This window comes from Nyctibius grandis, chromosome 2 (genome assembly GCF_013368605.1).
Source record: "Nyctibius grandis isolate bNycGra1 chromosome 2, bNycGra1.pri, whole genome shotgun sequence".
Classification (NCBI taxonomy): Eukaryota; Metazoa; Chordata; class Aves; order Nyctibiiformes; family Nyctibiidae; genus Nyctibius; species Nyctibius grandis.
This window is the reverse complement of record NC_090659.1, coordinates 67,982,794-68,010,174: the sequence shown is the minus strand read 5'-3', so window position 1 is coordinate 68,010,174 and position 27,381 is coordinate 67,982,794. Positions and strand designations below refer to the sequence as shown.

At 37.1% G+C, this 27,381-nt stretch overlaps 1 protein-coding gene across 1 annotated transcript in view; it reads left to right on the top strand.

Annotated features, from left to right (window-relative positions):
• GPC6 (glypican 6) overlaps window positions 1–27,381 on the top strand; it is an 857,177-nt gene that overhangs the window by 439,468 nt on the left and 390,328 nt on the right. Inside the window, exon 3 of the mRNA XM_068425473.1 lies at window positions 25,289–25,680. Within this exon, the coding sequence (XP_068281574.1) occupies window positions 25,289–25,680 (392 nt within the window). The remainder of the gene's footprint in view (window positions 1–25,288; window positions 25,681–27,381) is intronic.

Below are 27,381 nucleotides of genomic sequence, written 5' to 3'. Positions count from 1 at the left end.
TGATAAATAGGTATCTGTAACACGCATCACAAAGCATAAAAATTATTAAAAAAGAGAGAAAATTTGTATAGTGTTAGACATTTCTTGTGCTAAGCTTTGACTTTGTGCTATAGAAGGGAAAAAACCCAAATCTCTGAAAAAATGTAGAATTCAGGAAGTAATATATGTCTCTTTTCCTTCTTGTTCATTGCTATTCTGTCTACATTTTGGTTCTTAGTAGCTTTTGTTTTGGGATGTATTTGTTTGGAAGAACCAGATGTTGCATCACAATTGCTGTTGATTTCTTGTAAGGGTGCACATTGTTGTAAAATCCTAATTACACGTTTTTCACAGTCCCTGGAGCTAAATGATGATTTTTCCTACTGCAACTTCTTTGTGTCTTTCTTTCTTGCATGCTGTGGTAACTTCACTTCTTCAAGAAAAAATGTACTTGAAATATACAAATTTAGTTGCATACCTAAAAATTGTAAAAGACTGTTTTCTTGGCTGAGGTCCCATTACCAGTTGGAGCATATTAGCTGTGCTCACAGAGAGTATCTTCTGGTTTGGTTTAATTTCAAAGGAATCTAGTCTCACAGTCCAAGACCATCCTACCATGTGAAAGGAAGCGTGCTTAAGTGCACCAAAAGTGTATGCCTGAGCCAAACTACAATATCTCATGTAGATTCACCCGTGAAATGTAAAGAATAGTGTCCCCAGACAGACACAAACTTCCTCCTTGTGGAATCTGCTAAATTATTACAAGTATTAACTCTTGTAAGTAATGGTGATTTTGGTTGAATGGAAAAGTAAATGAGATCCCTAGGTCACCTACCAGATATGGATGAGACCACTTGAGTATGCTATTGATATGTTCAGTGTTGTGTCAGAAGGTGGCTCAAGTAAATACTGTAGGGCAGAAAAGGAGGTTCACCTGCAAAAGAGACTAGAAAAAGTTGGTGATGCTGCCTTATTGGAAAACTAATTAGTACTGATAGAGAATATTTTATTAAATGGTAAATTTTCTAAAATATGTTTTCACTCACTTATCCCTAAAAAAATGTAGGATTCTTCCTTGTAAATTATTTTATCTGTAATCCAAGTATGTGAAATAACTTCTGTACAATAAGGACAATTATCAGTGGAAATAACATCCGTACTAACATCATAAGTGACAAGTTAGAAAACTGGCTCCATTTTTTACCATCTCTCTATTTCTTGTTGTCATAGGCAACAAAATCATTTTTTTGATTGATATAAGTATTTAAAGAAACATAAAAAATATTTTTGTGTTATCCATTGCAATTTAACAAATAAAAAAAAATCTACTATCTGGTTTTGTCTGCTAAGGAATCACTGACTTCTACTAACTCAAGGAAAGGTAACCAGATTGCAAAATAGTCTTTCTTTTGTATATGTAAGCTTCTAGTGTTGCCAGTATTTTCAAATCATCAATATATTAATGGATGAGAATAATATTTTTTTAAGACATTTGTAATGGAACATTTTGTATAGATAATATTCATCAACTTTCAATGTGAGTCAAAAGAACATAGGTCTTCCATTTCTACAGCATGAACTTCTCTTCTTAAAAGCCTTTCTCAGCTTTATTGCCCAGTTACTTTTATTGGAAATTTGTTGCAGAAGCTCTCTATTCTATTTAATAGAAATCACCTAATTCCTAGACAAGCTGTATTAATGGCCTTTTGTTCTTTGCCTATTTTATCCATCATCTTAAATAGCTCTCTTTTCTCCCTGGTGTTTAACACTCATATGTACTAGAGAGTAATCATATCTGGCCCCAGCCCAACCTTCATAATGTTGGGTTAAGCATGACAAGCTCTTTTAGTGTCCTGTGTTATGATGAGTTCTCTGTTCGTTTGATTATCCTAATGGTCACGTTAAAATGACCAATGAATCCCTTGTTTATATGCTTAATTTGTTACTATATTTCTTTTCAAAATGCTGAGAAGATAACCAGAAATAAATGAAATCCATTCATTGCACGTTCCTTCCAATGGTCCTTTCTGCCTGTCCTTATTTTAATAGAATTCCCTAACTAGCAAATAAGCCCTAAACACAATTATGACATTCATAAGCTGTGGTTCCAATCAAATGAACATCAGGAGGCAGCTGTGATTCACTAGCTTGTTGTTGCCCACTGGGACTCTTCACTCTTTATCAGCCATCAAATCAGCAACTACTAGAGCGGTTCACACAAATGTAACTCGAGTACACTAAGTTCCACCTTATTTTAAGCCAGCCTCAGCACAATACTTGCTTGACAGTTTGTTTCACAAATTGCTGTCACCCACTATGCTTTTCCAGCTACAGGTCGACAAGGTCTGTTCCCTGGAAAATCCCAAATCTAATAGTTACCCTGAAGTTAGAAATAATCTTTCTGTTCCCTGGAGGGAATGGCTTATGTCATAGAAGTAGACTTGCTGGTCAATCAAACCAATTAGCACGTGCCTACTTGCCTTTCTCGTCTCCCAGGGTTTGCAGTGTGTCCTGTCATCTTTAGACATATTTACCAGGAATGTGATTGTCATCTTTAGAAAAATTTACCAGAATAGTGATTGCCAGAATCAAACTCCAATGGTAATGGCATAAAAACAACATACAGAACTGCCAGAGCTACCGTTTTGGTTTGGGTTGGGTTTTTTTTTCTTCTTTTATAGAAATGGCTCAGAAGCTCCCATAGTTGAAAACAGCTTATAAAGTGCTTTAAGATCTTTGGATGAAGAACAGTAAATAAATGCAAAGTATTAGCTGCTTTTCTTTGGACTAGAATCAAGCATAATAATATTATGCTTTTGTAGGAGGTAGAAGAAGAATTTCAGCACAACATGAAGACTAAATATCTTATAAATACTATGGGACTAATATAGATAATAAGAAATGACAATGTATGGACAAAAATACAGTTTTAGTAGCCTAATATTTCTTTCTATTCTAATTTATATAAATGGCATGAAGCTCCAGAACTCTTTTGGAGGGGAAAATTTGGGAACACTTGGTGCCTTAACACCAAGTTTTACCTGAGCAATCTGGATAGCTCAAGTAATCAAAAGGGCTGAAGAATCTAACTGGCAGATAATTACAAGGTTAACTTTTCAAATACAGAGAGTAAACACTCTGAGTGTGATTCACATGACTATGTACATTGTAGACATCTTCATCTGCACTGGTCACTCTTGGTATTTTTATAGTCAATTAAGAGAAATAATCACTTCAGGGTGCAGTTTATATGTCCTTAATGTGCAATCAACATCTGTATTCTAAGAAGCACTAATCCTATTCACTAGCTAAAAAGGGACCCTACTGTGACCAATTTGGATAAAGATATCAGGATTGACAACATCCCAAGTTAGGTGACATGAATCCAAACTTTTAAATAATTAAGTCACAAATCAAACCTTTTCCCAAACTCACTCTGTACCTTGCAGTATAAACAGACTTGTGAAAGTGAATACTATATTACCTGTGCTTCTGTGTCATCAGTTGTGACAAAATAGTGAGAACAGCATTTCCAGTCCAGTCAGAGAGCAACCATGTCTTTAATGAGCTGTACAAAATTAGCACTAGTTCCACTCACCTTTATACCTTGTCAGTGAAGGGGTGCACGCATGCACACCCATGCACACTTCTCTCCCATGCAGCACAGTTTACACTAGCTGAACATGTCTGGTCATGGGTAAATTATAACATGAAAGAAAAAAAAAATGTTTGTGGGTTTTTTTACTAGTTTTATCAGTTAAAAAAAAATAGTTTTTTACTAGTTTTTACCCCTACTAGATTTATCAGCGTTTTTTTTTTCTTGTTTACAAGGTAGTCATTGTAACCTGGATGCTTTGTAACTGTAATTGATAGCAGCTTAGGGAAATACTCCTCTCTATCACACTCATTAGGTATTTCTCCAGAGACAATTTAGAAGTGCTGTATTAGGGAAATAAACATTTAGAACAAAAAATGAAAAGCAAGTCATAAGAGGTTAAAAACTCAATAAAAATTTAACATTCAGTCACTGACTATAAATATTTAAAGTACTGTCAATGATGATGAATGAAGAAAAATGGCTATGTAGAAATAATGGATCAAATTCTGACTATGTATTTGCAGAAATAAACATTTTCTTGCCAACTAGGCTCTTTTATGGAAAGGAATGTATTTTTTAATTTTTTAGTCTATACAGTTAGAAGAGGCCTACAATGCATGTTATTCCAGGGCGGTGAGTTTAAGTCAAGATTTTTACCATTATTTTTATTGTGTCATGAATAGATTTCCACTTAAAGTTTACAAGTGTGAATCTAAGTAATGGTAGTCTTAAAAGATGGCAACGAATCGGTAATCATGTCTATTTTTAACAGTCATAGGTTTATTACTTTCTGAGATTTTATGAGAAAGATCTAGAAATATTCTGATTGATGCACACTATTTTATGCACACTTACTAAAGATTGCTGTGGCTAATTACATTAGTGTGTATAAAAATGTATAATACTGACTTTAAAAGTTACATCTCTAGCACATACATAAAGATGCACACATGAGAGACAGCATAACATGGAAGGTATATAATAATGTCAGGATGATCAGTAGGTTATTACCTGTTTTCCCCAAAGTTTTAGAGCCACATAGTCTTATGCCACTGGCTTCTTTAAGGGTTCATGTGATATGTCAGAAGTCATGATTAGAAGGAATCAACTGCTTTGATTTCTATGACTCACTCTGAACGGTTCGGGTTGATTTGAGCCTCTTCCTCAGCTCCTGTTTTTTGTTTGTTTGTTTAGGGTATGGGTTGGGGGGAGGGGGGTGTGGAAGGGGTCAGTCACATCCTTATTTAAAAAACTAAGCATGATTCCTCTTACTTGATGGTGATCTTCACTGTTTTAGCCAGTGATGGGTGTAACCTTTCCTTCAAGGTTCCAGACCTCCAGCTCCAAAAGGACTATGTGAATGATCATCTTGCTCCAATTTGGTATAAACATTTGCATTTTATTTTCTTTTTCTTCTGTCTATGCACATCTTGCGTTACAAACGTTTTTAGCAAACTTTCATGGAAAAGAAAACTGTTTGCTCTACTCAAAATTAAGAGAATCGGATTTTTATATCACATTTGAAAGTGATCATGCTAGCAATACAAGCAGTTAAGCACATTTGACAAGAATTGTCTGCTGAAGTATGTGTTTGTTCTCACCGTTCAGACACTCACAGACACTGCCTTTAGAGCTTGCTGGAGCAAGGTTATAATAAATAGGAACAGGGAAGAGAATTATGTTAGTTCAGTGGCCAGCCACGAGTTACTAACACTATCCACCTTTTTTAAAAGGTTATCCAAAGTGTGCATTATTATGTATATTTCATTAAAGGCCAAATTTGAAAACCTAGTAGAACTGCTAAGAAAACTTAAGGTTGTGGATGAATGTATCCAAGTATTGTTTTTTGGTACTTTTTTGATCTCTTTTGATACATGACAGTCTTTTTTAACCATAGGCACAATAAGTTCACCTTTTGGGACAGTTGATTCTCCCCACACTTTTGTTGACCTATCTCTTCAATGCAGAGTCTAATTATATAACAAGAGGGCCAGCCTTCAATATCAACGGCTACATGCCCAACCCATATCTGATCAACCATGCTTGTATTGTTATACTATACGCATATATGAGTTACTATGCTGGCTGTAGCCCTCAGTCTGAAAAACCCATATAATCATAATGTCATTTCTGGTGAAGAAGCATGGGGAACTGAAACTCTGTCTTGGTAGGTATATGGAAAATAAATCTTGGCACAGGTCTATAATGGTTGTTTTGTGTCCACATGGCAAAGTGAAGAGACCACTGAGGTTTTGGATTGTATTGCTGACCTTGTAGCATGTGTGTTAAAGATAACCACACTCAGGCCACAGGACTTCATGTGCAAATGAGAAGCAGAATGAGACAGCAAAAGAGTAAAAGACCTGATAACTTTGAAAGGTAGGAAACATTTCTGGTGCTTCAGAGGACCAGCAGCTTCCTTTTTCCCTCCTCTGATCCTTCAGAGCCTCTCTGTCCTCCCCAAGCTAATCCTGAAGGTACATGAGAGACAGTCTCCCATATCACATCATGAAGACTCACCTCAGGAATTTAAAAGCATGTCATTAGCAGTTTCCTGAAATAGTGGATAAAAAAATAAAATAAAGATCAATTCAACTGCCGAAGTCAATGCCTTATTGGACAAGGTAGGAAAGAAAAGGAAATAGTTTTCTGGATGCTTTTTGGCTTCTTTCAGAGAACGATATGACAGCTTACAATGGTGAAAGCACTGACATAGTTTATTTTCTGAGCTTTTTAAACCTGTGTTTAAAATCCTCTTTAATAACAACTGTGACAATTACTTGTTATCATAATGAATTGTTGCCATTTTTTAGTTCAGTCTAGAATAGACATGTCATTTGAGTGGCAGCAATTTGTCATCAAATCCATGTTTGTTCATTTGTTTGTTTATTTTCGTAATTATGGGTTTAGTAGTTTAAGAAACCTGTATTTGGTTTTTGTTGTTGTTGATGTTACTTGAGCACCCAAAGTTTTATCAGACGTGTGAGCCTAAGGTGATATGTTCCTTAAGCACAAGTTTATCAGCAATATTCGTTGTTCTTCTACAGAACTTTTTCCAGCATTTGCTCAAATGCCTGTGGCCAAACAAAAAAATTGCTGTCAGAATATTGTGCTAACAAAAAGCATTGCCAAATGATAAAATATTAATTCTTTTACTTTATATGCAGATATGAGAGAAGAAGCAATTACCCCTACTTTAATTGTTTCATAGATGAGTACAATTGTGATGTTATTCATTCCATTTGCAGACTGGATGTAAAAAATAACATCCACATCATATAGTCAGAGATTTCATTTTAAAGTAAACCTTACCAATGTTAGATATATTAAAGCAATAAACCAAGAGATTAAACTTTCATAAACAGTAAGAGCTCATTGTTTTGTAAATGGATGTATAATAACGTCTTTGTAGCTCAAATGAAACCATAAAACTGACTGGGTGCTTTAGTATTTCTGCAAACTTTTGATTTATCTTTTTAATCACTTGTTAGCTTTTTTTATGGCAATTAAACATTGAAAATGGGCTCCAGTCTTCTTGCTGCATTATTCTTCTCGTATTGAACTGCTGTCATTTCTTTATGATGACAAGCAATTTAGAGGTGCAAAAAACCAATTAAAGTGTATGTGGATCCCGCTGCTACAGGTGTTTGTTACTAACAAAAGAAGTTATAGCTGTTGTTGGAATGTGAGATTTATCCTTCTTTGTGACTTGTGCAGCAGAGAGTGGATGGGATACCTTTGAAAAGTTGGTATGAACAGTCCACAATCACAGAAAAGCTGTAGCTAGATTTTATATCTGTAATACCAGAGTTAATGTTATGAAAAGGTTAACTAGATTGGTTAATTTGCAATTTTGAAGCTTGCTGTAGCTACAAATAAGAAAATATATTACAACAGGTGTTATGATCCATCCATTACAGGTATCTGCTAATGTTCCACCATTTAAAAAAAAACAACACCTAATACTTAGATATACATCATTAAGAAAATGCAACATAATGCGTGATAAGTACCGTAACTGCTCTAAAAGAATTAAACACACTATAAAACTGCCTGCACATGTACAATGTAACAGCCATTGATAGCAGTAGCTATACCTAAGATTGGGAAGCAGTTTCTGGAAATCCTCAATTATTTCCATGTTCTCCAGCTCTGTCTTAAGATCAAATATCTTCTTTTTTTTTGAGAGACAGAGAGTGTTCATGCCTAACAAAAGTTACTAGGACCCTCTCTGTCCCACTCTGTCATGTTACTGCTTCAGGGCTAAAAGGACTAAAGAGTGCTAAAAACATATTTTGTCATTGAACAAATCTGTTGACTCAAACTGCTATTTTTTTATGTGGTGACTTCTGAGAGTCCAACAGCACCCTAGAGAAAACTGCTCTCCGGAAGAAGAAAAGTAATAACAGCAGAACTTCACTTCTCATTTGCCATTGCAGTCCAGCTACTTGGAAATATTATCCATCTCTGCACCCAGTCTACAACAAGGAGCGAATTGTAACCTGGGAATGTTTCAGTGCTGATAGGATCGATTCTTTTATATTTTTAAATGCTAAATGCCCTCAGTGACTTTTTGTTTCTACCTTTGCTTTTAATTTCCAACATCCTGTCTTCATATTTTTTATTAAAACGTTTACTGAATTTCACATTCATGTATTTAAAATGCATTATTTTAGTCTATTACATCAGTTCCTATCTGCATCCATTAATGATTTTTTTCTGCCAAATATAATCAGCATGGCTCTGCAAATAAGCCTGCCTTAAAAATAAACCAGAGAATTAACATCTAGATACCATGGAAGAAGGCAGTAAATCCTGAAATAACATCTGCATTGAATTCTGCCTTTTTAGATGATTTTCCATCCACAACTCATGTCAGTCAGTCTGTGTGTTGCTAGGGTATCCTTACTGTACGGTATTTATTTAAATACTTTTAGGTGTGCGTTGTTTATGTAGAATGGAATGAACAAAGGAGAATTTCAGGGCTAAGTCTGAGATTTCTGCTTTCGTTTGTTTAAGCTACAGACACTATTTGCATGTAGCTTTTGTGGTGTAATTGTTTGTTTTTAGTTCTGCTGACACTGGTGGGTTAGCAGTGCAGATAATAACAGATGACAGTTCCTTTTGTGGAAGTTAAGAACAGGCTGATTAATTGTTATTATGTTACACTCTAGAGGAAACCTTGTAATTAAACCACAAAAAGCTACATTAACATAATGTTAAGGGTCTGACTTAATCCCACGAAAGCCAGAAAATTCGAAGTTAACGATGGAAGAGCGTGATGTTACGTGTTTTAGGCCAAGTGCTGTTCTTTGGAAAAGAGCTTAGTCTGTCTATTGTGGTTGTTTCTGTGTGTGACTAGGGCAGCTGCATTTAAATCAGATTAAGTCCTTTGACTTTTTGTTGTGTGTGCTTGCAGGTCAGGCTTTATAAAAAAGATTATTGAGCACTCAGCTCAGCAGTTATATTTGGAGCAAGGTCTGATGTTAGATTTCATGCTTCCAGGTACCTAGTCCTGGCTTTAAACAAGATGATGAGCTCCTCAGTAATTCTTTTATTTGCAAGCATATTTCCTGAAAGCCTACCAGACTAGTATTGGTACATTTATGTGGCATATTTTGATTTGCAGTAAAATGCTATTTCTTTACTTGTATAATTTGCAAGAGGAGGTACCTGGTTTATTTGAAGGAGTGCTTTTCTAGAAGCTAAAATCTTCCAAGTTTTAATACCCACTCTGTTCTGGTGATAATTTTAAATTATTTCTGAGTCACACTTCCCTGTATTGCTTCATGTGTCTTCAGCTTTTTTATCTCACCCATATGTACTGACTGAAGATTTCAAACCCTGTAGAAAAGTCTATGCAGACATGCTATTGGGATGAAATGTACCACTAAAATTTGTGTAGTTAAACACTTGAGGTACGATGGTGGTTAGTCTGACAGGCTGATCACAGTGACTGTTTCCCCATCTCTCCTACCTCCCTCCCAGTCCTTGACTCTTGGAGAGTTACAGTGTCTGCCTGCAGCCTGGGTTATTAGTTCTCATACCCTTCTCCACGGCAGCTGATTGGGAGCTTTGATATTCCTGAAAAGTCTTGATGTAGTGCCCTTTTGTGTGAACGATTTAGGTAACACAGACCTTTATTCTCTAGCCTGTATGATCCTGTGGCAATTTTGTAGCCCGTTTTGCATCTATCATGGGTAGAAAATTACACGTAGGTTGATAGAGTTGGCAGTGGGGAAGACAGATGATTATCTGAAAAATTCACATCCTCTAACAAAAAGACTTAACTCCTTAGGTATGGGCATCCTCCCACTTCATATGCCTAAAGATTACTTTCACATACATTTACAGAAAATTAATGTCCAGTGCTTAGTACCGAAACCAGGGGAAGAAACACATAAGTGCACAAGTTCCTGAACTGATTGCAAGATTCATGTGCAGTGAGTTATTTCTTGGCATTTTTGAAAACATGTATCATAAAATTAGTTTCAAGAGCTTCTTACTATAAAGGACAATAATGACAAGTGAACTGTGTATATTAAAACTTCATGAAAACAGAAATAGTTTTTGAAATATTAAGAACTCACTCAATTATGAATTTTAAACAATGTAAATGGACTCCAGAGATATGATTGCAATTCTAGGAATATACTAGTTTGTGAGCTGTCACAGCTAAAACATTCAAAATGATAATACATTTTTCATGTAGTTCTAAGGCTTTTAAAACAGTATAAAGTCTTCATTTTTCAACTTCCAGATTTTAGACTTAGTCCAGTACACATTTTAGGTGCGTATTCCATCAAATCTGGCCTCCTTAGTTATCATGCGAACTCATCAGCCACTGAATTTTAAATATGATGTAGTCATCCTTGTTTTGGGAAGCTAAAAGAATGCAATCTTACCTCCAAAGGGTTTGTTATTCTAAACTCTCACCCCTATAAATATACATGAAGCTAATTCTGTAGAACAAAGACAGGGTTTAATATTTTTGAGCACTTTTTTTTTTTTTTTAAGATTTCTAGAGCATACTCTGTTTCAGTGCTGTCCTGGATCTGAGCATACAACATCCCTCTGACTTTCTCTGAGCTTTCCTGGCTCCTTTTATGTGCACATCTGAAGTGCTTCATTTGTTTTTCATCCCCTCTGACCCTCTCTCTCCTGGAGAGGAGTCCGGCTGCTAGCATCTGTGCACACAAGCCACCTCCTAGCCTCCTGCCTAACTCATGGAAGTGCTGTAGTTTGCATGCAACTGATACACCTGCAGCTTTAGCTGTCTGATTTATATGGGCCTTTTAATTATTTTCATCCTTCTCCTAAATGAAGGCCAGTCATTATACTCACTGGCTTCAATAATATTTGTTCTCTAAGCAGACTAGTTATAATAATTTAATTTTGCTGTATTAAACCACAGAGATAGGTCAATTGGTATTTTTGAATAGGTGCAAGCTACAGCCTTAGAGGTTGCAGGAGATTTTACCTATTTTATCTGCATAGGATCCTAATTGATGTACGTAACACCAAACACCGAAACTGTCATCCATAGGAATCTTCTTTCAGCACCTGTAAGAGCCTTATCTTCATGCCTGCAGATACCTGACTGAAATATTTGATTTGTAAACAGTTTTGCATAGTTGTGCTTGACAAGCACATTAAAAATGGTCTCTCATGAGCTACAAATCTCTTAATTTACAGCTACTGCATATATTGCACAGTTGGCTGTCATGATGCTAGCAAGATTTTTGCTCCATGATCAAACAGGAGTTTAAAATTCAAAGCGTTCAAGATGCTTATCATTATTGTCATTTCTATGCTTTCCTGAAAATGCTCAGAAAAACTTTTCCACAGTCCAAGCACCACCCACCTAAGATGCACTTTTAGCAAAGTTGCCAGCTCCGTGCTGAATGAGTATCTTGCTGTTTTCACTGAAGCTAGACCCTTGCCGAACTCTGCCTGCTGGGGCCCACTTAATTTGCAGTAGTTGGAGCACTGCACAGAAGCCAGACACAGAAGGACACAAAAAACTACATTGGCAAATGGTCTGCCAAGTGACCCATGAACAAAATCGAGATTGAGTTGCCCTTTGAAATAAACCTATTTGAATTGTATTATCTCTAGAGCACCTTGTGTCTCTAATCTTGTGAGAGGTTAGTATTCCATCCATCAGAGCAAGATTAGAGCTCTAGTTGGTGCCTGTGTTTGATGATAACTGAATACAGCACTTGGGGCTGGAGGAAGGAGATTCATTACCATCAGCAGTTCAAAGAAAGATTGGGTAAACAGACGCTCAGGAAAGCAGGTTCACAATATAGACCACATATATTTCAGGTCAGAATAGCAGAAATCAAAGGAGCAGAATGTCAGCAAAGGTCTAAACTTTTTAACAATAATCCAAGCAAAGCAATGTTACCTTATTCCCATCCTTTTATTTCATGTCACAGATTAGCAGACTGAAATGGCTGCCTACGAGGCTGAAATGCTAATCACTTTCTCAGTATATCTATCAAGAAAAAGCTAAGACAGAAGGAATAAATGAGAAAATAATAAAAGAAAAAAATCCAGGACTCATGACCAGGTTAAAGTCCACCTGATATGCATAGACAGAAGAGAAGAATGCAGATTCTGTATTGTTAAAAAATAATGCTCTGCTTTTATTAATTCAGGAGTTCTCCCTCTCCTACCTCAGGTAAAAATCATTTCTCAAGTGTTATGTCTTTTTAAAGTTTACCTGACTTTTTGAAAAAAGCTTTAGTGAACAGGCATCATTTTTCCATGTCCTTGTTTGCCTGAACTTTCTAAATTTTATATTATGCTCTGAATTATATATATGATTAAGTTAATAACAGCAGTGACCTTACTTCTCATTTTAAAAACAGAAATATGATTAAGTTCTTCGTTATTCTGTGGCAATGACAGCTCCAGCCCTATTCATTGCTTCAAGAATATAGGAGTAATCTAAAGGATTAAAATGTGTATATTTTTCCAATCCTTTAGTTCCTCGTGGTGGGTCTGGGTTTGTGCCTCTGGCTTTTCTATCCATCCAGAGCAGACCATGTATTTATGATCTCACCATTTGGCTTTGAAGGATAACAAGAGGCCCTTTGGACCTGATGCCAATATATCAGCCAGCAGCAAAATAACATGAGACTGAATTTTTTATTTGCTGTCAAACTTCATAAAATCACAAAGGCAAAAGAAATGGAGGGTAGGTCTGAGATTTTCCAGAGGCAGAGGTATGTTAAAGCAGTAGAAATGATTATATGCAAAGTAGGAACCTGTTTAGTTCTTAGGTAGTACCTGCAGTGTAATCACACAATCGGAAAAAAAAAACAAAACAAAACACCAAAGTAAAACAATGCCAAAATAAATTCCAATTTGTAATAGATTATACTGGTGCTCGAAGTATAAGAAAACATGACTTTCAGCTAAATCAGATTAAATCAAAGACTATGACAGATTGTACAAAGTTTGATGGCTCCTCGGAATAAGTAAAAATGTTTAGAGGAGGCCAATTTTAAAGCAACAACAGGAAGTAATAACAACAAAATCTGTGGTATTTATGGTGTTATGAAATATTTCTGTACAACTCTTTGATTACAGACACAAATCTGCTGTTTCTGTGTAATCAACAAAAAAGATTTTTCAATACCCTCTGCAGTTACATTTTCAGCTACTTTAACTTTTACTGCATTAAGGGACTAACACTATAAACTCTACATGAGTGTGTAACACTAATTGAAGTGCTTAATGACTAAATACATATTAGGTAGGTTGTATGGCACCTATTGCAATTATTGTGACATTAAACATTAAAATTTCAATTGAAACGTATTATATATACACACATTATGGGCAAGTCTGAGTGAACATGTGGTCCTTACAAGAGAGGAACGTGTGACTAATAAAATAATGCTTCTTCAGTGAAAGTGGGGAATATTTTCTAGGTAATGAGTTGAATAAGCAATGTAATTTAATGCTGAACCCTAATATAAAAGTCAGCTATTGGGAACACATTTTTAATTATACGGTTCGTAAATGCAGAAGCACTTAAAGCATAAGGCCGTCTAGGCTGCATAAAATTATAATGTACTTAAGAAGTTTCTTATTATGGAAAAGGAGCAGTGTAATTAGTGTCACCTAATATGTAACATACCTGATGTTTCCATTTTTCAAAAGTTATTACTGTTTTAGTGTGAGTTTGAAAGTCTTCTCACAATTATTTAGGTCCTCATTCAAGGAAGTATGTTGTCTCAATTAAAAACTAGACGATGTGTTCTCTCTTGTGTCCTTTTCAAAGAAATCCCTATTTTTTCCAGCTGTACTGAGATATCTGCCCTTTATTGTGTCATATGTCTGAATGTTTCTCACAAATAACTGAATATATATGGATTTGAAAACATAAATAAAGAAGTTACTGAATAAAAAAGACTAGAATAATCTTTTACAATAAGTATTTGTTTTACTTCCCTATCACACCCGACTACTAAAAACATTAGTCTTTCAGATAACACAGTAGTGGAAGACCTGAATTTGCCTTATCAAGCAATGATACATATACTTACATGTGTATTAAATGAAAACATTAGCACTGATCCAATGGGGTTGATATGAAGAGACAGGCTCCTGTGGGCTGTGAAGGGGAGCCCCCATTTTAGGGCCCAAGCCAGACTTCTGATCTAAATCATTCTTTCTCTCCCAGTGGCGAACATGAAGGCAGAGCTGGAGCAAGGCTTCACGACGAGGTTCCTCGGTTGCGTATCTGAAGTGAAGCAGTGTGTAGCCTGGACTGCAGGTCCTCCTGCGCTTGCCAAGTTACACCGTTTTCAGGACTCTTGTTCTGCCCATGTATTCACAGGAGATGGTTTTAGTGTTATTGATAGACTGTATCTGAGGAACCTCTAGAAAACTGAAGTGTTACTCGTATCACTTTCTCCTTTTTATTATGTTGCCATTTCCCTGTTTTTCTATCTTCTCTCTGACTATTTTTGTGCTCTCTAGCTTTTGCTTTCCTGATTCACATGTACTGCCTCGTTTGCACTTGTTTATCCTCCCATATTTTAATGTTTCTGCAGTAGTATAGTGCAGGAAAACAAATATAAGGCCTCTAGTCAACATGGGTCACCCTGGACCCTTCACCACCTGCTCCTCAATAAGACTGATCAGCTTTTCAGCTTGTTCCTCAAACCCCTTATCAAAGGGCTGTCACACTCAGCTGGCAAGATTTAATGAGAAGAACAGTTAGTGGAAGTTTCAGCTCAAACCTAACACAACATTAATGTTATGGCCAAAAAAGCTGGAGAAATACCAGAATATTACACAAGGAAATAGTGTCTAGCACTAATTTTAGGCACTGAATGAAAAGACACTGCCACCAAAAGTGACCCAGAATCTCCACTCCACTAGGCTCAGGGGGAAGCATTGGACACCGATGAGGAAAACATGGCCTATGCCTACATTCCCCCATCAACCTGTCAGATAAAAAGCATGTGATGAGAGGAATTACATCCGTCTGAGAGAGAGTGATGAAGACTGTATAGTAAGGAGGGCAGAAAAATGGGTCTCAAGATTGGAGAGAAGATGGAAGAAGCAGTAAATGGCAGAAGGCCTGGAAGTCCAGTGACTTCGCACAAATAAATCCCCAACAAACAGACAAACAAAAAACCCATACAAAAATCCAGAAATAAGTTCTAGATCTCCTAGCTCTTACTGAGCCACACCATTTCATTTCATTTCAGGACCATAGGAAGGAATCAAAGCTGTTGTTTGCTTAGAGAGTCAACAGCTTGTGGGTTCATTAAAATATTCTTGTCAATATGTTCAATAAATTCAGCACCTAATCAGCAGACCAGCACAGAAGCACAAAACTTCGGTATCACTACATGACATGTCTGTTTAGATGGAAACATCATATGCAATACAGCAGCTAATAAATGGGAACAATTACCCAAATAAATTTGTCCTAGGAGTTTTAAGGCCACTCCTGTGTAGTTCAACTAAAGAAAAAGTAGATTCACAGAATCACAAATGGTTGGGGTTGGAAGGGACCTCTGGAGATCATCTAGTCCAACCCCCTGCCAAAGCAGGTTCCCCTAGAGCACGGTGCACAGTGTTGCGTCCAGGCAGGTTTTGAATATCTCCAGAGAAGGAGACCACAACCTCCCTGGGCAGCCTGTTCCAGTGCTCTGGCACTCTCAAAGTAAAGTTTTTCCTCATATTTAGATGGAACATCCCGTGTTTCAGTTTGTGCCCATTGCCTCTTGTTGTGTCTCTGGGCACCACTGAGAACAGTCTAACCCCATCCTCTTGACACCCATCCTTAAGCTATTTGTAAGCATTGATAAGATCCCCTCTCAGTCTTCTCTTCTCCAGGCTAAATAGACCCAGCTCTCTCAGCCTCTCCTCATAAGAGAGATGCTCCAGTCCTCTAATCATATTTGTAGCCCTCCACTGGGCTGTCTCCTGTTTGAAATCTAATGTAGCCCCAAATATATACCAATCTTGCAAAGATCGTTTTCAGGTCATTGTAACGTATCTTATATCTAACTTTCCTTCTGACTGGAAAACTTTTGCAGTAGACACACTCTTAGGAGAAAAAAAGGTTTCTATTGAGGAAGTAGGTCAGATAAAAATCGATCATGCAGCATCCTGATCCAGTGAACTGGTGTCTGCTGGTGAAGATTTGTGTTGACTTTAAAGCTACTCAAATAAAAACTTTGTTTTTTAATCCCTGATCTTTGAAATATCCAGGTAGGAAAGTTTATTGACTTCACAAAGCCCCGCAGGGGACCCAAGGTCTTTCTACCAGCACATGAATGCAGATCCAGTATCTGAAAGACTGTTTTCTTCAAAAGTAATAGATCTTTTCCTACATTTGTACCTTCTTTGAAGACAACTGTATTATCTTTAACTTTAATCCTTAACCTTATCCTTAATCTATTATTTTATGCATGGCCTTGTTTTAAGTCACTGATTGCCCAAATCTGATCTCTGAGACCACTGTTGCTCCTTAACTTTCCTACTATTACCTTAGAAAAAAAATTTCATCCCTCTAACAAACTGAGAACATTTAAGTTGACTTCCTGACATTTAAGTTAACTTAGTTTAATGTCACCAATAAAAAGAAAGTTTGCCGCCTCAGTGAAGTTTGACTGTGTAGCTCAATTTACAAGCAACAAATTCAATCATATCTCTGTATCATTACAGTAACAAATAGTACTGCACGCAGTGTCCAAATAGTCAAGAAACAACTGGGAAACCAGCCTGGATTTAATACTTCTTTGCCTTAATGGTGCATGGGGTTCCTTTGAGTATGAATGTAGGGAAATTGGATAAGCTCAAAAATAAGTAAATTATGTTGGAGGTAGTTTTATCTTTTTTGTTAGTGGTGCTAAACCATAACAGAAGTTATTAGTTGCATTCAGAGGTGTCTGGAAAAACCATCAACATGACTTCACTACCTCTTAAACTGCAGACTTATATACAAAATTGATTTTATGTGTATAATAATTTCAATAGGAAGTCAAACTTCAAACTGCTCTTACAGCATGCTTCTGCCAATTAGCTCAAATAGAAGTCTTTTCATTTATTGCCGTAGTATCTGTCTCATGTCTCACATCTTAGAGGTTTTTTTGATGTAATATACTGATTTCTTTATAAATAATAAAATGAGCTTGTTTCAGAGAGAAAGGAAGGTGAAATGAGATGGAAAGGAAAACTGCAATGGATTTACAGCAGTTACATTAAATAAATATGACTGTGCAAATATGTCTTAGCTCTCTGCACTTGCAGGTGTGATGTGAAAGTAGCTGCAGTTCTTATTTTAAACGTATCGTGATGCACCCGGTCTGAGCTGTTTCCACGCTGGGATTCAGGAGCTGCACTTCCTGCTGGGTACTTCTCCAAATGGATGTGATCCAGAATATGCTTCAGAAAACACCCCCTTCTTGAAGCTGAATAGGGCCCAAGAACCAGTTTTCAAACTCCTCAACAGCAGCTCTTCACAGTAGTCTATTTTGTTTAAAATGGGAGGAAGAAACAAAAAAAGACACTATTCTAAAAGAGGTGAAGCAGCCCTCCTCAGTCCCATATGTGCCTAAATCCAGGTTGAGATTTCTGCCTCCAAAGCCCAGTTCCAAAGTGTCGCTGCTGTCAGGTTGTGGTTAATTACCACATTGTAAATAAAAGTCAATGAAGATTTCATTGTTTTCCTCTGGCCAGCCAGAGTATCCTTCCAGACGAATGACTCCTGCCCTTAGTCAATTCAAGCTGTCTACTCTGAGAATAGGCATGAAAGTGTGCAGTGACTTCAGTGCCACATTCCTCCCCAGCACAACACCTGACCTCTGAACACCGCAGGACTGCATCTAATGATAGCAAATAACCGCCTCTGTTTTGGGACCTGCTTGTCAAAAAAATTGCTTACTTTTTTTTTCTTCTTCAGACAGAACATACAAATTATTCTGGCTTAAATCAGTTTTATCTGGCTTGTAGCAAGGCAATTTGATGTTAATTTTCCTCTGTGTCTTCTGGTCCACCTTACACTTCCCTGTATTAAAAGACAACAAATTTTTAATAAGTTTAAAAGATTGTTGTAGATTATAGGCATGGCAAAGAATTTTCATACAAAATGTTAGGTAGCGAATCTCCTTAACTATTGAACTGGATATTTAATAGCCTTTACTGGTGCCTAGGGAAAAACAGAACAGTCTCTATATTTTAAAACAATTGTTGAGCTGGGTCCCGTAGTTTATATATTGTTAATATCATTTTCATGAAAGCTTTAAGTGTTTTTCAGAAGAACTGTAGTGACTCATGAATTTCATGAGGCTTTGTGCATTTTTATGAACATACAATGTAAACTTCATCATTCTGAAATTCACAGATATCCATGAAATTCTACATGTCTCTCTTTGGTCATGGATATTCATGACAGTACTACTGCTGTAAGCGTTTAAATGCCCATTCATAAATATTTTAGAATGTCGCCTTCTGATGCCATGTAACATTTTGCTTACATTTTATGAGTACTTCACTTGGGCATATTCCACTTGATAATGAAAGTAGAACTTTCAGGCACAGTTATTAGTGTATATAAATTATGTGTAAAGCTATCTTATTGGTTTGGTTTTATTCCTAGAATTTTCTTTCTTGGTTATTACTATAAATTCAATGAATTCTGTGAGGGGATCTTGGGAATTTCAGGTTTCATATTTCTAATATCAAGGATACAACATCAGTGTAAAGTACCAGGTGCAACAGAATATGAACTGGCATTCTAGAGAGTAGTAAAATTTTCAAAAATATGTGTTAATATAAGTGATGTGTTTCACCCAGTTGCAGGATTGTCTGTATAGAATCAACAGCAGGATCAAGTCTCCCTTTTAGATGTACTCAAGTATTAATAAATGACCTTTTACAGAGAAGAAACAGTAAGTTTAGCATATAAATGTTGCACCTGCATCCCCTGAAGTTGATAATTTTCTCATCAACTTCAGTGTTGGAGAATAAAGTCTTATAGACCTTTATCAATGCATGTAATCAGCTCTGAGTAGATGTCAGATACTTTAACTCTATATTAATGTTCATTTGTACAATAAAATCTTTGTACACTAGTGTTAAATAATGCCTTAAATTCTTTGTTGGATTAGGTTCACATTGTGATAAATATCAGCCTAGCTTTTTTTCTATTTGCCTGCACCTGATCTAACCTGTCCATCTCAGCCCATGATAGATGTGTTTGTGTTTCCTCCCCATTGTCATGTCCCTCATTTTAGCGCAGGACAGTGCTGTTTGCATGCTCCACAGTGAGGAGTGGGTGAGGACGGAGCCTCAGTGGTCTCCCCTTCCCCTGAGTCTCCTTCCTTGCAACAGCCTGACCCATAAGGGGGAAGAAGTAATGGACTCTAGACAGGAGACAGGGAAGATCACAGTGAATTATCTTCTATTATCAAGTTTTGCAGTAGTCTGAGAAATGGAGGGATTAAAGAGGGGAGAGAGACCCTCATCTTTACTCACAACCTTTGAGACTGCACTGGCTTCTAAAAAATTTAGTAGCATTGAAAAGATTTCATAATGTCATGATATTTACAGGTATAGGACATTCTAGAAAGCTATGTAGATCCATTAACAGCTAAATCATTTTACCTATAGGTGATTTTGCCCAAAACAAAAATCACCTAGAATTTGTAATTATAGGACACATTTAATTATCTGACTTGTATTTCTTAGCTTTAAATGCAACGTGTATATATTAAAAATGAGTTTAAAAAGGAGAGCAATTTTCAACAGACCTCATCACACTGCAGTTTTTGTTGTTCCTAATGGGAGCTGAAATTCGTTTTCCAGTTGTGACTGTTGAGTGTTTCTAAAGGTCAAAGCTATAAGGGAATTTTAAAATTAGTTATTCAGGCTCACTAAAAAGTAATACCAATGCATTGGTAGCCTTATGCATATGATTTGTTCACACTTGAATATAAATACAAATGTAATGTCAAAAATAGGAAAAAAAAAATATCACTCTGGTGTAAGTATTGTCCTTACAGCACTTTCTTCTCAATTGGGAGAAAATGAGATCTTTTTGTTTTGTAAGATTAGTTATTGTTAGAAGAAAGTCTCTGGAAACCTAAAAGAACAGTTGGAAAATGAAAAAGCATAGAAACCACAGAGGTTAATTTAACTTGAATTTCCTTCAGATAAATCACAACTTTCACTAATTGATACCATTGTGGAATATCTTTAAAAAAAAAAAGAAAGAGAAAGAAAAAACCTTTGCAAGAATCCTGAAAAAGGATGAAGAGTTCACCAAAACATTTTTTTCATGAATGACTTCATGAACAAAGAAAGACAAAAATAGGGCAGTGACAAAAAAAAAAAAGGCTGCCATTGGTGTATGTCATGAATGTAAGTGTCTGTACCTAAAGAACCCCCAGAGAACCTTTCTGTCCAAAAACGTAGTCAGCTTACATGAATGTTGATATCCTTCTTACCATTAGCCTTATCAGGACTCGGAAGTTCAAAGATGTAAATTGAAGTTAAGTACCTAAACTCCACATAGGGTGTAGATGCATGGACATCTTCATCGTAGATGGTAGGTCAATAGAATTTGTATGTCTAAATCCTCAGAGCTCTTTGAAAATCAATGCCCACAAGCAGGAGAACACCACTGTAATGGGGAACTGCCTGTATATTTTGGATGGATGAGATCAGCATGCCACCCTGAGCAGTGTTTTGCATAAAGGCTGAGGTAAAATCAGACATATGTCCCTGTCCAGAACCTCTGAAGAGCTCTGTGCAGCTGTGCTGCTTTTTCTCAGATAGCAGTGAGACTGCATGTCCTGTGTATCAGATGCACCATAGTACCACATTCAGATCTCAAGTTCTGCTAAAAAGGAAAACTGAGCAGAATATATGGTAATTAAATGAAATTTTCTTTTGGTCTTTCTGCTCTTAAAGCTCATGCATATCTTTCTGGCTTTGCAAATCGAACAACAAACTGTTTCTAGCTTCGCATCTTGTCCTGCAGCCAGATGTTGGTTTTGCTTAAATTACAGACGGAAAAGAAAACAAAAGGGAAATTATCAGTCTGGGAATGATCATAGAACATCAGCTCCAACATAATACAGCTTTGTTTATCTAATAATTTCCTCTAGATGGTTGTGATTGTATTTTGTTGAAGGCAGTTATTACATCATGTCATGCTGCAATATTATTCCCAATCCTGATCCACCGACATACACTGACAACTAGTCATCGCTTTGGAATTAGGCTAGCTCCCAGGTTGAATTGCATTATGACACTAGATTACCTATGTTAAAATAAAGTGAGAAAGTCATCTTTCAGTTGACAAGGTAGTGTGAGAGCTAACAAGACCCTATTCTTAATCCGAGAGCGGTACCTACCATTCAGTAAGAGACTAGCAATGCATTTGTGTCCTTTCACTTTGTAACTGAGTTGTCTTATCATAGACAAAACATTTAAAAACAGTTCAGACTTCATTTGCAGAGACTGTTGTTATCAATCTTGCATCCTAAATTTACAAATAATGTTTAAAAATGAAAACCAGCTTAAGTGTTATCTGTTGACTGGAAACCCACCATTTAAGCCTATATAGAGCATGTAATGGTTTGAAATAGCAACCTTCTCACCCTCTTTTCAGTATCTCAGTGTGCCTTAGACCTACCTTATCCTTTCCAACTACCTCATAAGCTGAACTGAATGGGCTTCCTGAGACACTCTGGCTAATAAATGAAAGCTGTATAAAAACATGCTTGCAACATAAGACATACCCAGGACATCTTCTGTCATTTAAATGAATCACTACTTAAAATTAGGAAAAATTATTTCCAGTGTTAACACCGCTCATGACAGCCTATTTTGGCAGCAAAAAATTTCACAAGATATATTTTTTAAAACACTGCGTGGCTCTGTCTTATGTACATTCTGCTCTCCCACCCTAGTACTTGAGTGTCTTCCAGAAGCACATTAAGCAACATGACTAATGTCTGTCTCCTCTTCATTCTTTTACTGTGAGCTGAATTATTACATTATTTTTCAAAAACTACCTGCAAGTTGATGAAATATCATCTTTGCAATGAACATAAAATCTTTAAATTAATGTGAAGACCAGGGAAAAAGTCAACCTTTGCAGAAGCTAGTACAGTTTCTCTTGATGTAACTGGACAAATGCCCAGTTATGCCAGGACACAGTTCCTGTACATAAGCATGGCAAGGCAGACTACCTTCTTGATATATGGAAGATCTGCAGACTAAAAAAAACAAGTGATCATTCACAGCAGCATTCTTTTTGCTGGACAGGAGTTGATTGAGAATTTTTCTAATTAGTACAACAGGGGAGATCTCTTTCTCTCTGGAACTAAAAAGGTATCCAGTTTTGTAGTTGTTGCTGCTTAATTATCCTGATCCTGCATGGAGTTACTGATGCAGATAACTCAAACTAACTGTCTTTTGTATCAAAGTGTACAGAAGACTAATGGTCTAACTTTTTAATGGCATAATAACTTACTCTAAGCAATAACTCTCAAAGACTGGAGACCTATGAGAAGACTAAAAATTAAATAAATGTACTGCTATTTAGAGGATATTAGCTTTCCTACAGAATGCATATGTATGGTGTCACATTTGAAATAGCATGGAATTTAAGCTTGTGGAGTTACTGATAATGTTTGTATCATAGTATAAATAAAGATTGTGACCAGCATGGACCACATATTGTGCTAGATGCTGTACAAGCACTGAATAAATGTCTACCCCTCCCTGAAAAGTTTGGTTGGCTTCCAGCAGCCTGTGAGATTGCTAAATAATACCCCCGCACAAAGAAATAATAGGCTCTCTCAGGCAACAGGAGCTGTCAGCAAAGTCGGTTATGCTTTGCTGTTTCTGAATTATGCAATGGCATGGTCTTCTAAGATAACTAGTGGGATTCCCAGTATAGCTATGGATTGGGAGGAGCCAGCATGTGAATTGCTCACAGCCCCCTGGCATACAGAACCTTATGGGAGGGAAGTCGAGGGGTCTGGATTCACTGCTTTTGTGATTGTCTTTCCCAGCTGTCGTTCAGTTGCACTGATATGAAAGCCTGGCTTCAACCTTAAAAAAAATTTTAATTTGAGCCCCAACTTCTCTGCCATCTTTTTGCCTTCCAGATTGTGTGACTAGAGAGCTACATGTATTCAGCAGTACAGGCAGTATGCATTATTTCTTAGAAGAAGAAATGCTGAACGTATAAAATTGTAATCAGGATGATTCAGACGTCAAGGATACTACCAGGTCAGGGTTAGGGGTGAAAAACAGCTTTGTTTTGCTTTTCTCTAAAACAGCTTTGTCAGAATTCATGGATAATTTGGAAAACCAACAGAGAAGACTGTATATTGTGGGCCTCAAGTTATTCTGTTTGTCAACAAAGAGTAACAAGGGTTTCTCTTTGGTTGTGGGTTTTATGGGTTGGGTTTTTTTTGCTTTTCCCTACATGAACTGTTTGGCAAAAGCATATTCTTTTCCAGATGGAATTTGTTCCATATGAAGAGCTGTGGTTTTAATGACAGTCTGGACGTTTATACATTTATTAGAGTATATTTTGCCTTTAATAAATCTTTGATATAGCAAGTGTGTTATCAATGTTCTGCGTGTACATTTTCATAATAAACCCTTTGCAGTTATCTGGGAGATCAAACACTGCAGCTCTTCACAATTTCTGCCAAAAAGAAGAGGCTCTTTTCTTACTGAGTCCTTGTAGACTGGTCCACAGTGTTTGGTGGATTCTGCTTTCAGCTGATCACAGTTGCAAATCCTCAAATTTAGCGTAGATTTTTTCTTACATAGTCTTAGTTGCCATCCTGTCATTAGCATTGCAGTGGTTCTGCATTTTTATGAGTCACTGTAGCCACAGCAGAGCCCTATGTTAAAGGGGCGTTCACAGTATAGCATTAGCCAAGACTGTAAGAAGTCAGAACGTCCCTGCAGTTAGCACACACAGATGTGTCTATGGGCAATGACCACATATTTAGAATCTGGTATCCTACAGTTGGCTGCATGATGACTCCTGCATCAGTGCAAATCATTTAATCGCAGCAAATATATGTGTTCTGCCAAAGGCCTTGCCATCTGTGCCTTACTGTCTGCAGTGCCCCATTTGCAGGCCACAGCAGTCATTGAACTGTTTTCCAAAGGAGGCTTAAGAAGGTTGACAAGCAGACCCTATAGGAAGATGGGATCTTCTAAATACCAGGCGAAACTATGCCTGCTTTTGTCAGATGTGTTTAAAGAACTACTGTACATGCTGAGTGAATTTCTTGGGAAAATCTAAGCACCGTATGGCAGTTAAAGGATCTTAACGGAAGAGATGATTACATATTTCCACTGTATCCCATGGGCTTGGTTTCCAGTAAGAATAAATTCCACAAGCCAAAATTTAGAAATAGGTTATTTTTTGGGCCTGGGTACATAAAAGGCACAGAAGCAATAAATTCTGAAATCCTTTCAAAAAAAAACATAAGGTCTGCTGTTCCAAAACCAACAACTAGGATAAACTGGAATTAGTAGGCTGGCTGTAGCATGTGGAGGGTTCTAGTACTGTTCTTCAGTAGAGTAGCAAAGTATTGAAAATACTAACATTTTCTTAGTATTACCTAAACGCGTAATACTTTTAAGAGGGATTCTGCTCATTTCCACTCAGGTCTTCTCTTTCAAGTTCTCAAGAATATTTGCAAATAAGTTTTCAGATTTATTTCCATGGTTTTCTTCTATATTATAAGAACTTCAGCCAAATGGAACTTAGCATTATCTAGCTATTCTAGAATCATTAAGTTTTCAGTTAAATCATCATATTAATGATTTTACATTTAGCTTAGAAGATTTAGTATACTGGATATGGAGGGTATTGCAAGGGACGAGGATTGCTATGTTCAAATAGTACATGAAGAAGTACCCTCACTGAAGTGCTTTTAAATGGGTTTTTCGTGTTGAGTGATATAGGTTCTACATCTTTCTACCTTGTTGGGGAATTCAGGTTATACTCTATTTTGCTTTACCTCTAAATAAAACTATTTCCTATCCAGATAGATGAATTTCACTAGTAAAGTGCTGTGGTAACAACATATTAGGACAAACTTTACTAATGGTAACATAGGAATGAAATCAGAAAACCTTTGGTGCCTTACTAATACATCCGTTAACCCCTGATTGTTTTCCCTGCAGAATTTTTCCGAGAACTTCTGGAGAATGCGGAAAGATCCTTAAACAACATGTTTGTCCGGACGTATGGCATGCTGTACATGCAGAACTCAGAGGTGTTCCAGGACCTCTTCACAGAGCTGAAGCGGTATTACACAGGAGGCAACGTGAACTTGGAGGAAATGCTGAACGATTTCTGGGCTCGGCTGCTGGAGCGGATGTTCCAGCTCATAAACCCCCAGTACCATTTCACTGAGGACTACTTGGAGTGTGTAAGCAAGTACACAGACCAGCTGAAGCCATTTGGAGATGTACCCAGGAAGCTGAAGGTTCAAGTGACTAGAGCGTTCATTGCTGCACGGACCTTTGTTCAGGGGCTGACAGTAGGCAGAGAGGTTGCAAACAGAGTATCCAAGGTAATCTAAATTGGGGGTTTTAAGCTTGAATTTGTTTCAAATTTACTAGACAATTGAAATCTGATTGTGTTTTTTAATACAGGGGGGGTTGTTTGGTTGGTTGTTTTTTATGTCTACTGATATACCCATCCTAAGCTTATAAATAGGGGTAACAGTTGTTTTTATTCCTTCTGGAGATATTAAGGCAATACTGACTGGAAAGCATTTATCTGTGCTTCGGACACAATGAAATACCAATATACATCAATGTTATAGCATGGTAGTGATTGCCATTAGGAGTTCAAAGCCAGCTATGTATATAAAAGACAATGATCATGATCAGAATTTAAACGTTTCAAGCAAATTTATGCTGCTGTTGATTAGGGCAGTACAGCCCTCACAACATTCATTCATCATGCAACTGGGTGATGGATTTTTGTTAGAAATGACTAGTCATGTTTTTGATGAGAAAATAGACGAATAGTGACACCTCTGGAGCTTGAGCTTTCCCACAGGATGGTTTGACTCACATTTATTTTAGTTTTAATTATTTATCTATGCAAATATTTAGGACAGTTATAATCCTTGAGGGCTTCACGTAATTAAAGCTGTGTAAGAAAAAAAAATAGACACAAAAATAACCCATCTGGGTACCAGAAATGTGCCTGACTGACTTGCTCTTACACAGTGTTTTAAACTCAGGTATGTTTTTCTGAATTGCTGTTCCTACTAGATACTTGTTCTGTGGTCTGACTATTTCACAGTCCTAGTCTGTACTGTATTTGGACCTTAACTATATTCTGAATTCTGAAGTGCTCTAGTGAGATTCGCTATGACATGCACAGATACTCACTTCTGGACAATAAGTACATGCACGATTTTGACACTTGCCCCTTGCAATGCTTTCCTGCATTTACAAGCCTAAGTCATTCCTCTTCATCAAAAGGACTGGCTCTCTTGCTTCATTTAAATCACAGCCAGAAGGTGAGGTAGAGCTGGTATATTGTACAGAAGACTGCAATTCAAGGGCTCAACAAGATGAGGCTTCTAAACTTTTTTTATCCTGTATGATGTGATATTTTGCAATTACAAATTCAGAACCCATGAAGCTGGAGAGGTAGTCAACAAGTGAGAGCCTGATTTTATGCCTGGGAGACTGCATGGGAGGAAAGAGTCATTTTGTACTTAAAAGTCAGTGAATGAAATACATGATCCTGGTTACCCAGCTGAACCAAGCTCTCTTCCTCCCAAGTACGTTCCTGGGCTACAGGGTTGCCTTCCCTTTTTTTTCTGGCACTGTCAATTCTTGCAGTTCTTCTGAACAGTGGCAGGGCATCAGCATGAAATCCCAGCCCACCTAGTCTAGTTGAGGACAGATATGGCTGTTTAGCCTCTGAGTGTGTAGAATGCATATATCTGCAGACCCAGATTTCCTCTGAAGGGCAGTGATGTCCTCGTGGGTCAGGTTTTAAGTAACAGTGCTGAGCTCTGATGTCACTGTTGTCAGTAGGCATTAGGTCTTGCTGCATCGACGGGATCAGACTGTAAGGAGTAAGCTGTGTAATTTGTGTAATAGATGTGTAATTTGTGAATCCTGAACAGATTAAGGTATGAATTGTCTGCTGAGATGTCACTTCCCCTGTGTATGTACATGACTGTACACAATGTGCAGGTGTCTCCCCTCTTACATACCCAGGAAATGTTTTCATCTTGCCTGCTGGG